Source organism: Chamaea fasciata, unplaced genomic scaffold (genome assembly GCF_029207755.1).
Source record: "Chamaea fasciata isolate MVZ Bird 193981 ecotype frontalis unplaced genomic scaffold, bChaFas1.0.hap1 SCAF_3, whole genome shotgun sequence".
In the NCBI taxonomy this organism is placed as follows: domain Eukaryota; kingdom Metazoa; phylum Chordata; class Aves; order Passeriformes; family Sylviidae; genus Chamaea; species Chamaea fasciata.
This window is the reverse complement of record NW_027094088.1, coordinates 41,238,135-41,252,737: the sequence shown is the minus strand read 5'-3', so window position 1 is coordinate 41,252,737 and position 14,603 is coordinate 41,238,135. Positions and strand designations below refer to the sequence as shown.

The 14,603-nt window shown below is 36.3% G+C and overlaps 1 protein-coding gene across 1 annotated transcript in view; it reads left to right on the top strand.

Moving 5' to 3' along the window:
- The window catches only part of WDR27 (WD repeat domain 27), a 96,879-nt gene extending 87,756 nt beyond the window's left edge, over positions 1–9,123 (top strand). Inside the window, 1 exon segment of the mRNA XM_066180427.1 lies at positions 8,541–9,123. Within this exon segment, the coding sequence (XP_066036524.1) occupies positions 8,541–8,588 (48 nt within the window). The 3' untranslated portion in view covers positions 8,589–9,123.
- The last annotated feature ends 5,480 nt before the right edge of the window (positions 9,124–14,603 follow it).

Here is a 14,603-nt window from a genome sequence, read left to right as displayed (position 1 = left end):
ATGGGATGGCAACATATGAATGTCAGACATCAATCAATTTTTGTAGTTTATCCAATCTACATCAGTGGCACTGAATCACCACATGGGACACTGTAGCAAGTTTTGGACACTGCATTTCAAGAAATGTTCTGCTGGCCGCAAGGAATGTTATCTATTATTGACTCCAGTAGGCTTGATGCAAGCACAATTTAGCTTTTGCCAAGGAAAGCCAAACTTGTGTACAAGGCAGCCAAGAACCATATTTGGCAATTTGAGGAATAATGTGTGAAGGATAGTGTCACAAATTGCATCACTGATGAGCAAAACATCAACATCACTCGTCAGTTCTTACACAATGAGTGAAAAAATTTTGGTCCTTCCTATGTTGGCTGCAGCAACTGTGTCTCAAGCATTGGTAGTATTGTGCTACTTTATCTGTGGCCCTTCAGAAGCCCTTAGTCTAGACTAAGTTTTTTCCCTTGTCCATGAATTAGCTGTGCTCTGTGTGGATTCCCGCAGAAGCAAGTATTGCTGTGTTGCTGAACTACAGTCAGACACATTAACATTTGACTTCTGATGAGAACCAGTGTGGATTATTGTGTAATTTGGGACTGGGCATAAGATGGGGTCTCCCACCATCTCACTGAGGATGGTGTGGGTCCTGTGAAAAATGCTGGATTAGAACATTGAATTCTTCAGAAACTAGAAATGTCCTTGCTGTAAGATTTTGGTGTCTGAGATGTATTTCCTTTGTGTTCTGAACCCACATCAGCTCTGTTTTTCAAACAAGTCAAAATACCTCAACACTCTTAATTTGATAGGAAATTTGGGAATTAATTTAGTGGAAGTATAATGAGGGAATCTGAAGTAAGGGTCAGCTTTCTGTGCATCTGTAATCTGGCATGGGAAGTCAGAACAACTGATGAAGTGGCTTACATATGTATACTGTAAATTAAATATCTTAATTACAGTCCTGGCCCCCAAGAAATAAATTGGAATTTTGCCAAGGGGAAAAAAATCCCTACCTTAGATATGGGGCCCGTTTATTAATTTAAATAAAGCTGAATGCATTGTAAGACAGTTTGCCTGAACCTCAGATGGGAGAAGGCATTTGACATAAATGGCGCAGTCTTGTTTTGAAATGTCTTCTCCTTTTTAAAATTGAATACTTTTATCAGTATTGATGTGTTTTATTCTTCTGCTCTGTTCTTTAGCCTAGCAAAATATTAAATAAGTTTTTCCATCTTACTGGGTTTTGATCTTTCCAGTTACAGTTCTTCCTTATGAACTTTTATGTCTGGAGTTTCTTAATTTTAGATCTGAGATATGCAGTAAGACATTTACTGTGACTTCCTTTTGAACAAATGTTCAGCAGGCAACTAAGTTTATTTACTAGAGAGAAAAAATAATTCACTGGTAATTTTTTTTCCTAGTTATTTAGGTTGAGAAAAAAATAATATGTTAGTATGAAGGAAATGTAGAGTATATAGGGATTGATAGAAGAAACAAACAAACAACAACAACAAAACCCCAAAAAATTCCAAACAAAACAACAACAACACCACCAAAAAACCCTGACCAAACAAAAAAAAAAACCCCAACCAAACCAACCCCAGAAAACCCTCCACAATCAAACTCATTATTTCCAGATTTGTGAACGTAATTTGAAATGGAACTGTAATGAAGAGTCCAAGAACTAGCTGATTGAGTAATTTTAACACATCAAAAGAATTATTGGGAGTTACTAATTTTACTTGCCTATAAAAAGGTCATGTTAAGTGAAATAGATGAGAATTTTGCTTTTATTGAGTACAGAAATAATATTTATTAAAGGCTGACAGCAAAGAAATGCAGGTGCTGAAGTAGGTAATACATTAAAAGTATTATGCATTAGAGAAACTTTCCAGGAGGTTCCAGGAACATCTGTCCAGAGGAGATGAACTTAATCTGAGTCATAAGGGAAGACAAAAGGTTGTAAAACTGAAGAAATAAGATGGGAAAATAGGGTGGACAGCACTGAGTGAAGGTAGCCCTGGGTGATCTCTTAGGCTGACCACAAACTTGGTGGAAGTAGGGTAATCAGTGGAGGCACTGCAGTACATGCTACAAAGTGTATAGGGAATACAGACTGCACCTTGCTGGCAGTGGCCTTATGCTTTACATTAAAGACAGCATAGAAGAGAGGCAAAATAATAAACCTCTGCAATAATGAGTCCTGAAGAGGCTGAAATTCCAGTCCTGTAGGGAAGAATAGAATATTTTTATACCTAGTTGTCTTTAAACATATCTGTTCATTTTTTCGTGTGACTGTCCTGGGTTTAAGTGTAGGATGTGCACAAAGTATTCTGTCACCATCTTAATGAACTGTTGAATCCAGTTGTTGGAGCAGTGCTCTTCCCGAGCCCCCTCCCTCAGGGCCATCTTCTGCTAATGGCCCATCAAATGCCTTGCTGCATGACTCATAGATAACCCCCTCTGGGAGCTATCTCTGTTTAATGGGCCATCAAGGACCCCCTGCATGGCTCATCATCCCACTGTGAGATGCTCTGCCCAGGGGGAGGAACCAAGCATTCTCACCTGGATATAATCTGGGTTTTGGGACAGTACAAGCAGCCCTTACCCACTGTATTCCTAGAGGACCAGAGCTTTCTATGGGATCACTGCTTCAGGAAGACCACCTCATCTGGACTGCTTCCATCACCCTGCTCAGGTTGTATTCTGACTCTGTCAGTGGTCTTTTGTATTATTGCATCTATTTTACTTTCTTTCCTTTCTTCCTATTAAATTGTATCTCTGACTTTGAGCATCTAATTTGTTTTGCTTTCAAACCACTGCAGTGGCTAGTGAAAATACTGGATGTGGTGGATCTGTTACATTTTCATAATTATTTTGATGGGGTTCTGCACATATACATTGTCGGGAAAAATGTTTTTATTCCTTGGCCTCTCTTCAGCCCCAGCTTCCCATGTTTGAGACATTGTTTTCCTCTTACAACTTAAATCTGTTGAATAATTTGACTTCCTATACAATTATCCTTCCTATCAATTCTAGAAAAGACTTTCTCCTCTTTAAGGCAAAAAGCCTACCTAGAGCATCTCTATATAAACATCATCAGTGGGTCCTTTAACAGCTGCCTAATGTCTTATTCATGGTAGCCTCCGATCTTGCATCTGGATAGGCAAGCCACCTCTGATATGGAAAGCATATCAAATACAGGAATTAGAGACACTCAAACTGATCGACCCTATCCATGCACTGAGCATAGTGGGAGGAAAAATGTGAGCATGTCATCTGCAGTTACTATAAAAACTGAAGTCCTCAGCTTGAGTGATAATACATGTACTTACCCCTATATGGTTATGTGCATATGATACACCTCAAGGAATTATGGTTAAAAGCTCTCAACCTGTTTTTTATATTTTCTCCTCAATTCTAATTTCTGCAATAAGAGAGCTATCTTTAGAAAAAAAAGCTTCTGTCTTCTGTCTGCAAAAAAACCCATGTGACTTTGATCTGATTGAATGCTTAAGAGTGCAACTGTCAAATTAAACACTCATCTTTCAAGAAAGCAAATCTTTCCAAAGTCCTACTTACATGTCTTCTGTTCTTGGCTTAAACTTGAATCAGAGTTGGTAAAGCCTATAGATCTTCAGGAGTAAAGGTGTTGAATTCTATGTTGCTTTAGACTCTATTTTCTGAACAGGAAAATTATAGTAAAATCCATTTCCATAATGTCTCCTTTTCCTGTTGCTCTTGCTTGTTGCTAGTTATGAAACAAATGCAAAATTCAAGTGCATTAGTTCTACTTGTGGCCTCTTATTTTCATAGAACAGTTTGAATAGTGAAAGCTGAAACTACTAACGCCCTAAAAAGTATATTCCCATCTGTTCTGATTAGATACTGGACTTTTGGCCAGATGATACATTTTTACTGTGCAGTTAATGGACTTCTGTGTCTCTACTTGCATATTATGCATACTTATACTAACTAAAAGAAAGCAAAAGGATGTTAGGTACCTGTAACAAGAAACCAGCTGAAATTGCTTTGATTCTTGTTATGTCCTGAAGTACAGCATGTCTTGAAGCCTGCCCTGTATACATATACATATATATATATGTATGCATATGTGTGTTGTGTGAAATATTAATCCACAATATTAGGTATTAGTTTGATGCATTTCTATACAAATTCAACTATTTGTGTTTGTGGCTTAAAAAAATCCAGGTCGCTAATTTGCAACATGGTTTTTGTTATTTTTTTTTTTTCTTTGTTTGCTTGTTTGTGGTTTTTTTTGTTGTTTTTTGTTTGGTTTTTTTTTTTGTGTGATATCTCTACAGAAACAAATTTCCCTCCAACCAAAGGTAATTCTAGAAAAATATATACATTGTGTTAATATAAAAAAATTATGCAGTAGACAATGTCTTGAAAATCATACTGTTAACTGGCAACACTTCCAACACTTCATGTCACTGGTTTAGCTTAAATATCCAATCAACTTCAATATGTTGTGCAGACCATGAAGTAGAAGAGAGCTGTGTTCAAGGACTTTTTCTCCTCCCCATTCTGGTGCCAAATGTCATAGGTACTTTTAAAAGCTTGAATTTTTTGTAAAAGGCTTTAAAATGCACAGAATTTCAATCTTCTCCTCTGTCCTACTTGAAGATCTTTTCTTCCTGCATATATCCATCAATATAGAAAATAGTCCACACTTTTATAATATTTCATAATGTTTTAGTGTTTGTCCCATGGGAAACCTTTACATAGGTCAAATTATTCCCAGGACTGTTGCCAAGATTTGAATACATAATAGTAAGACGTAATTAGTTTGGGAGTTTGTTTTGTTTTGGTTTTTTTTTTCTTTTTTAATGGTGAGTAGTATATTGATTTAACTACTATAGAGATTTCAAATATAATGTTAACATAGTTTTGGAGTAACATGTTTGGGAGCTGAGGGGTTTGAATGAAGTAACATGCTTGCATTATTTGGAAATGTAATATAGGCATAAGTTAAACATTTAAAAAATCTTATTGAGGTTTCTATGGATTCTGAATACAGTTGAGAACACTATTAATCAATTTTAATAGCTCTTAAGTGTGATAAATCAAGAATTTCAAGGGTCCTACAGGCTAGATTTTTAGTAACTCATTCTCTGTGTTAATACAAATTGCAATTAGCTTTCTTCTGTTCTTATATTGCTATTACACTATTAACTAAAATTTCTATATTGCCTAAAATATAACACAAATCTGGCAGAGTTCAAGAAGCATTTGGACAATGCTCTTGGACACATGGTGTGACTCCTAGGGACAGTGCAGGACCAGGAGTTGAACTCAGTTATCCTTGTGAGACCCTTCCAACTCAGCATATTCTGTCATTATACTAAGTATGCCACTTACATAAGTGAATATGCTTTTTCAGCTGTCAGGCATAGGAATTTATTCTAAAATCTGAAGGCTAAACTGGACGCCCTGTGAGTGTGTATTAGCAATTGAATTTGGATCAAAAATGTGCTTTTGAATCTCCCAGTAGCTTCTACTTATCCCACTTCACTTCTCATTGCTGTATCCTTAGTGAGGGTGCATTTTGGGCTTGTCTCTGACAATGTCAAACCAGAAAATGAACTTAGTGTGCTAACAGGCTTTCAAACCATTCAGCCAGAGCAGAGCTAGCTTACATTAACTCATAAAATGCCTAAATATATAACTCAAGAAAGAACTAATTCTGAGGACGAAAATCACCATTAACACTGAAAGAACCCAGGATGCTAATGACTAATTGACTCCATCAAACCCTCTATTTTTATGAAATCTTTCTTTAATAATTAGGCATTTTGTGTGTTATGAGTGTTAACTGTCTAGTTGTTGCTTTATTTTTTGTTAGGCTTTTAAAGCATTGGTTGGGCTAAATAAAAACTACTGTCTCTGTATATAGATATAATTCCTTTTGTTCATGGATATTGAGTTGGATGAACATATTGGATATATGTTCAAGATATTGAGTGTACCACTTCTCAGGAGAATGCAGTCAAAGATCAACCTCATTTTATCAACTGCCAGGGAAAACAGGTGGAAAAAGTAAGAGAAAGGGGACAGGAAGAAGGACTTGAGAGACAACAGTTTAGAGCATATGAACAGCAAGGAGGGATCTTGAAGCCAGAAGGTGGGTGTTTTTAGTTCAGCCAACAATTCAGTGAATGGTTTGGTGCTGCCAGAAGTGTGGAGGTGGTTAGTTAGAGTAGAAAGATAATTTTTTTATGATTAATGAAAACAGAAGGTCCCTGAAAGCAGAATGCAATAGCAGCGTAGTGAATACATTTAGCAGGTAGAAGCAAAGCTATTTTTCAGTACTGTCAGAGGTTATCGTAAGAGGATTGACCACGCCTTGCAGTTTTTGAGGTTCAGGTCAGACATTAGGGAAAAAACTGTAAGACAACTATAAAGGCACTTAAACACTGGAATAAATTGGGAAATTTCATTGAAATTTTTCAAGACTTAGCCAGACGAAGTCATATCTAAGCTCATCTGATGTTTTGTTATTTTCACCTAGAGCAGGAAGATGGACAAGATCACCTCCTTAGGTGTTGTAAAACTTCATTTCCTTTAAAATTATTATATTTTAAATTGAAAGGTAAAAAGAGTTTCTACATTATCTCCTATAATAAAATGGAATTAATCTCTTATTTCTCAGGTTGCGTTAGTTTTCTTTTGATTACATGAAATAATGATAAAGACTTTTTTTTTCTTTTTTTGTGCTCACAATAAATGGCTACAGAAATTTAGAAAGGACATGCTACTCAGGTGTTTTACATTTACATCATCTTTCCAATATGTCCTGGTTTTGGCAAGGACAGAGTTAATTTTCTTCCTAGTAGCTGATGTGTTTTGGATTTACTATGAGAATAATGTTGATAACACACTGATGTTTCAGTTGTTGCCAAGTCGTGTCTCTACCAAGTCAAGAATTTTTTAGCTTCTACTGCTCTGCCAGCAAGAAGGCTGGAAGGGCAGGAGAAGTTGTGAGGGACACAGCCAGGACAGATGACTCAAACTGGCCAAAGGGATATTCTGTACCATGTGATATCATGCTAAGTGTATATAAACTGAGGGGAAAGCTGGCTTAGTGCATCTGCTTGTGAAGTGTCTAGCCATCGGCCAGTGAGTGGTGAGCATTGTGCATCACTTGGCTTGTATATTATAATTCTTTCATCATTATTGTTATCATTAACATTATTGTTATTTTCTTCCTTTTGTGTCCTGTTAAACTGTCTTCATCTCAACCCATACTCTTTCTCACGTTTATTCTTCTGATTCTCTGCCCCATCCTGCTTAGGGTAGAGCAAGTGAGTAAGCAAGTGGTTGTGTGGTGCTTAGTTGCTGACTGGGGTTAAACAAAAACGCAACAGTAAGTTGCAGAGCTAGATACAGACATATTGAAAGTCTTTGGAAGTATATTACCTTGGATAGCTATAAAAAGTAGAGTTGGAGAAATTAGATTGTGTGGTTCTGGATATTCTATACTTTCAGGTTATGTAAGTGAGAGTAAGAAAAAATAAATAAGGGAATATGAGTCACTGTCTTAGAAAATAACACTTATAAGAGATCAGAAGAATTGATTATTGGAGATATTGAAGAAGGGAATATGAACCCAAGAAAATTATTTATTGACCACAGAGTTCCTTTATCCAGAGGAATAAAACAAATGCGTCAATGTATCAAAGAAAGAACAGATCAAGAAAAATGAGGATGCAAGAGGTTAACCAAATGAACTGTCAGAACTTGAGATGCCTGTTTGGTTCCAGCCCTTGAGATTTTTTTATCACTGCTGAGAAATAACTGTAAATCCTAATATGCAAGGAGTAAACACCTTGAATTTTTAATAACTAATCAGTGGTGTCATTTGAAGATCATCCCTTTCTGACATACAGCGGGTTTTCAAGTGCTTGTTTGTAGGAGTAAGTGCAGAAAATAGTATTGCCTCTTATTTTATAATGAAATTTTCTCAGCCTGGTGAAAGAAAGCTAATGCAGCTGGAGACTCTTTATGCAATATCTTCAAGACTTGCCTCTTCATAAAATTTTTCAGTATACTTTCTTACAAAGGAAATTCTTACTCTACACTTAACACCAATAAAAATCAGAAGACTGTATTTGTTGGTATGCCTGATTTAATTCACAGTATTTTCCATCTTCATTTATTCCAGCTCATTTTCTTATTTCTTCCATATTCCCCCCTTGAGTCATACACAGTGAATTCTGTTTGAATTTCTATGTGGTTTTAACATATGCTTCAGTTTTACAGACTGTTGATGTGTTAGCGGATGTTGACACAAATTTGAAAATAGTTGGAAAAGAAAAATCTAAGTGAAATGGAATTTTCAGATTAGCTTGGTTGAGAAGAGTCTATGGGTTATTATTTTTTTTTAATGAATTCTGGACCTCTTAACATAGAAGTTATTTAAATATCATCTTAATGATCTTCATTTGGTTTGTTGCTTTAAAGCAAACTGTGCTTACTGGAAAGATCTTCATTAAAGCCATATGTTCTTTTCTTTTGAACTGCAGCTCACCACAGCCACCTTGGATGGCAAACTCCGATTGTTTCTACCCTGATACTGGCCAGCCTGTGGAGCTTTGGCTGTGGTACTCTAAGAATAATGACTTGCTGAGAGAAAGGAGCCTGGTAACTGGCCAGAAGCAAGTGGCATAATATTCCCTTTTAAACTACAGTTTTCTTCTGATTTTGTTTTCAGGAAGCTCCCCAAGCTGTTATCAAAGTTTTTCTGTTGTACAGGCTGTTACCTTTATTGCAAAAATGAGGGGGAAAGATCACGAAAAGGAGGACACTACTCATTCTGACTTCATTCTAGCAAATCACCAGAGAAGTGGCTTTCAAAGGTCTTCTTGGGTTCTTATAGTTAGGTGCATTCTGTGGTGCTTTGCCAGACAGGGACCACTTTAGTCTAGACTGAAAGTGCAAGTAAAATAAAAAGTGTTCCATTTTTAATGCTAGATCTGTTTGTGACAAATTTTTAAATTAATCTGAAAGAAGGAAGAATTGTATGTCTGTCTGAAAATCCATTATAGTCCTTCTGTTATACTTCTTTGGAGTTACTGGAAACAGCATGGATGTTGTTTAAAGGCAGAATTTTACTGGTTTACTATTTATACTACATTCTATTAATTTCTTAGGGAATATGTGATAAATATCTTCTCTTTAAAATAAACTATTTCTGTCTTTTAGATTTTCAAAACTGTTAAATATTTTCAAAAATGTTAATATGAAAATAAAATTATCAGAAAAAAAATTAATTTCTTGTATTCTTCCTAGGTTACTTGTCTTGCTCTTGGAGAAGACTTTTTAGACAACCTTTTGTTTTTAGGCTGGACATTCTCACTCTTCATTGACTTTAGCTAAGAGTAGTGAGCATGTATGTGACTGGTGAAAGGAGACAGAGTTTTTTTTTCCTTGCAAAACTCTGCTGCCTTTTCAAAGTAAATTTGCCAGGAATTATTTTATTGGTGTTAAAAGGAGTTATTTCCCCCACTTTAATACCAATTAGTAAAGCCAGAAAATTTTCAGTACTGTAAAGAATGTTTAAATAGATGTCCTTAATTTATGCATGTACTATTTAGTATAAGTAGATCAAGTTATTTCTATAAGTTGTTAAGTTTTCATTAAACATTCTTTTGTAAAGGATTTAGCAGTTTTTTGCTGAGCAAAGTCATACACTGGTAGGATATACTGTATCATATCCAGGTATTCTCTAGAACACAATGGTCTCATCAATGACTATAGGAGTGTAGTGCAGCCAGATCATACTCATCAGTACTCTGAATATCAGAATCATGTTTTGTGTGATCAAAGCAAATGTGGAATAATTTGCTTCAATAGTTTTAAGTACTTTTCCAGTTTAAAATCAGATTAACGAAGAAATCATCCTCCATGTTGTGGCTAAATGCTGGTATGCTACACTCACAAATTATCAGCAAAATTTAAATTTTAATTTCCACCACAGGGATCCTCAGGAAGGTCTTCTTCAAACTTAATTTAGCTAATTTTCTCATCTGTGTGCTCTGAATTCCACATCAAGAGTCACTATCAAATACAGAACATAACTGCTATTTGCAAGTGTTTCTGAGCCATGAGTTGCAACTTAGTATTGACTGACTCTCCAGGGAGGTTGAAACATCTGCTGAAGAGGTGTGAAGTGTAATTATTACTTTTTTTAAGAAAAGCACCACATTTTTATGACAGAGGAGTAATATTCTCAGGCTTAAGGCAGAGGGCACATTTAGAAAAACTATGAATTCTTGCGGCGAGCATGGAGGTTCTCACAATCCCCACTGGACTGAAAAAAAAAAGGAAATACTTCAATTTTCTAGGTCTCTTACCTTCTAGAACTAACTGCAGTTATTACCCAGTCAAAACCCTTCCTAACACCGAGCTAGTTTGATCTCTGAAGGAGGAACTCTTCTTCCAAACATAATGTATTGTCTCTCTTTTTTTAAAGTGAGACTCAGCTGTGTGCTCCTTTCTGTTTAAGTTTATCAAGGACTTTTTCTGGATAGAGAAGCTCCATGGGGCATTTTGGCCATGACCACAGCATCATCAATCCATGCTGAATAGAGACATTCTTCTGTTCAGCCTTTGCAGATGTGAAGCTCTTCCATAGCCCAAGAATGTGTTAACCCCTTTTTCCCTCAGGGGAGGCAGAGAATCTGCCCTACCACTCAGTCACTAGAACTTTTCAAATGGAAATTCACTATAATTTTTTCCATGTTAAAAAAAGAAAAAAATCCCCCCTGGACTCCTCATAAATGCTTGAATGCTTGTGGTTTTGAGAATGGAAAAGTTTAGCTGACACACTTCAAGTTTGGTAAAGTTAAGTGCTTGAAAGAAGATTTTCTAATGGCAAATAGGAGGAAAAATGGATGGTGAAAATTCTAGTGATTATGAAATTTCTAAATCTTATAATATTACATTTAGAATTTTCATAATCACTAGAATTTTCATAATCATAATCATTCTGAGATCTCTTTGACAGAAGGACACAGGAGGGCATACTTAATTACTAAAGAGTTAAAGTCATAAGGGTGTATCCAGAGAAGTACCATCTATACCTTTGTGTTTTTAAAAGGCAAACCTGACAGTCTGTCCTAAGGACAGAATAGCTATTTCTGTCCTAAGGACAAAGCTATTCAAAATTAGAAAGTCCCAAAAGCAGATAGGAAAGACTCCTGGTTTGCTAAGGTGGATAGCGTGTTTCATCTAAAGAAATTGACACAAACAAGTGTAAATAATTAACAGGCCATTTTAGGGAATTTTGAGTATGCTTTCAGACTGCTTTTAGGAAAAAAAGAGTGAGTATAATATAACTCCCAAATAGCTTAAGAAAATGATAAGTCTTGCTTTGAAGGAATATGTAGCAATATGTGAGGGAAACAGCTGGCAGAAGAATAATCTAGTTTCATTAAATATCTGCCCTGTCATCTGTCCTTGAATGTCCTATATGCTGCAGAAAGAAGGGTGTTTTTGTGACTTGCTGTGTGCTGTTATGTGGGGGACTTTCCCAGCTGAACATCTACCAAATGCCACAGAGTTCTTAAAATGAATTTACGCAGCAGGTTTTTTTCCTGTTGCTTTAAAGGTCAGAAAGCACAGCGGGGTGGCCAGCACTGTTCAGAAGCAGATGCTGTTAAAAACTGTTTGGCATTAAGTTGATTGCAAAATATCAGGTGCTACCCAGTTTTCTGTATAGAATCAAATATATGGGCAAACTTGGGTTGCAACACTAGGAGGAGGGGAAGAGCAAGCCCACAAACTCTGCTTTCTCTTGGCCTTTTCTATTTCAATAATTCACCATGAAAGAAATGCTTTTTGGATATATTCTCCGAGACTATATTGCTTTTAGTTATACATGATGACTGCATTTAGATACAAAGTTATATAATCCTGGAATATCTTGAGGTAGTCAGCAGCACTTATTCTTTTATTTCTTCCATTATTTTTTCAGTTATTCATACCAAATTGTCTTTTCAGTACTGTGTTGTGGCCTAATTTTCCCTTTTAAAAAATGAATGCATCTATTTGTCTCATGTATTTTGTTGCAGAGAGAGAAAATAGCAATAAAAATACATAAAGCTGTTATAAAAAAAAATTAGCACATGCCTAATAAATAAAAATGAAGTAGTAGGAAATTTCTGTTAAAATCTAATTTAGGATGCTTTGCTTCAATGCATGACTGGCAGTCCAAAAACATGGAGCAATAGAAACTAAAGACTAAACTCGGACCTTCCCTGAAATCCTTGCAGGTTTGAAAGTGAAATCTCTTTTAAGGACAATGTAAGATGTTGTTCTGGGAGATACTGCTTTTTATCTTATTTTCTACATAGGTCTTCTACCCACCAGCATTCCCATGATCACTTAAGCCAAATTCTGCTCTTCAGAATTCTGCACTTCATCAAAGCCAGAACAATTCTGCTTATTTTTGTGAACAAGGTGCTGCTAGGAGCAGACTGTCTCAAGCATTTTAATAACCTTAAAGGGGAAACAGTATACTTGTGTTAATAACAAATTTTTGGTGACAAAATGGTATAGAGTCTGAAAGCTGGATCCACCTGTGAAGGCCTTCAGAAGTCAGTGATGTCCTATGTTTACCAGTTTATGTTAAATCTTTATGCTTGTTGGGAATATAGTCTCTAACTAAAAAAGCCCCCCACAGTCTTTCAAAAATTAGTGGTAAAGGTCTTATATATATCTTTTCATGAAAACTGAATGTTATTAAAGGAAGATACAGACCAAACAGAGTAAATTATGTGGCATAAATTAGATTTATAGCTATGTTGAATTTGATTAAACAAAGCAATATACATTCCATTCCCAGATTAAGACCTTCCAGACTGGTTTTATGTTGTGTCTGAAGTGAACCACAATTAAATATTTCCACTGTCTTAGTTAATGTAAACAAATGAACTCATGCCTTCCCTTCTGTCCAAACAAGAGAGAGTTTTTGATTTCTTTGTTTTAGTTTTGCTGGACGAAAATGTGTTCCAAAGCACAGAAGTATTGTAAAATAATATGACAATTAGCTTGCTTCTGTCATCCAGTCACAGAAGACCCCCTGGGATGACATCTCCAAAGACCAGCCCACAAGCTCAAAGCATTTACTTCTCAGCCATTCATGAAAGATGTTTGTCAAAATTGTTCCTCAAAACCTCTGGTGACAGAGGTTTCACAGCCTTCCCAGGGGAGAAATCCCCTCAGTGCAATTTAAACCCATTATTCTCTGTCTTAATCCATTGGGTACAGAGGATAATTCATTACCTTCTTGCTTTAGCAATGCTCTACATGCTTGATAGTTGTTATCATGTCTCCTCTCAGACTTCTCTTTTCTACTTTAAACAAAGGCAGGTCATTCGATCTGTTTTCAAAGGTCATGTTTTCTAGACCTCTGTTAATTTTTGCTGTTTTCTGAACTTCCTGTAGTCCCGTATTCTTTCTGGCAGTGCAGTGCTCTCAAAAGTTTACACCAGTATGTGCTGTGCCAGTGCTGTGTAGGGTGAAGGCATGGCTTGGTGCCTCTTAAATATGGCTCTCACAATTTGGCATTCTACTGTGCTATTCAGTTTGTCCACAGATATGTGGCATTACTGACTCATATCCATCCCCTAGGTTTGCTGGATCCTTCATTACAGCTCATTTTTCCAATTGGCCACTATCACACTGCATTCTGATCCTGTGCTCCAAACTACCTCCAGCCCTTCCATTTATTATTATTATTATTATTATTATTATTATTATTATTATTATTATTATTATTATTATTATTATTATTTTCTGTTAATCAGATCAGTAATGATTCCAGAGGGTAGAGAAAGTGGGTTGCCTGCTGATTTGGCTCCTAGGTTATATATTCACTGCCAAAGAAGTTGTTATTTTAATTTCACTTGCTCTACCTGGCTCATGCTCATGAGAGAAAGTATTTAGTGGATAATTACCTGAAATTACTGCCCCCAGTGAAGGCATGGCGCTTCAGCCATTACTGATGCTGCTGAGGACAACAAATTGTGTTATTTTTACTTTACTATTTCATGGTGCAAATTTCCTCTTCCTTCACTCATCCAGACTTTGTGTAGAGGCATAAGTCCTCTGCTATAAAAACCAATCCTGCACATATTTATGTGCAGACATTTTAGTTTTATCTGAAGGCATGGACTTTGAAACACTGTTGGTCTCACACTCCTTTTAGGTTCAAGGAGGCTCATACAAATTACAGAATAGTTTGTGTTGAAGGGAACCTTTAAAAGGCACTTAGACCAGCCCTCCTGTAATGAGCAAGAACATCTTCAACTATATCAGGTTAATCAGAATGTCACACAGCTTTATCTTGAGTGTTTCCAGGGTTGGGGCATTTATCACCTCTCTGGACAACCAGTTACAGTGTTCCTACCATGAGAAAGGCAACTGATGCTTCGACCAGCTACATTGGCCAAAATGACTTCATGGCTGTCCTACACTGAATCTCTCCAGTCATTTGCAAAGAGTGGTTCCTCATTTGCACTGATAGAATTAAGGTGAGTTAAATCTCTGACTTTACTTCCCTCTAAAGTCATTGTAGTGAGGTA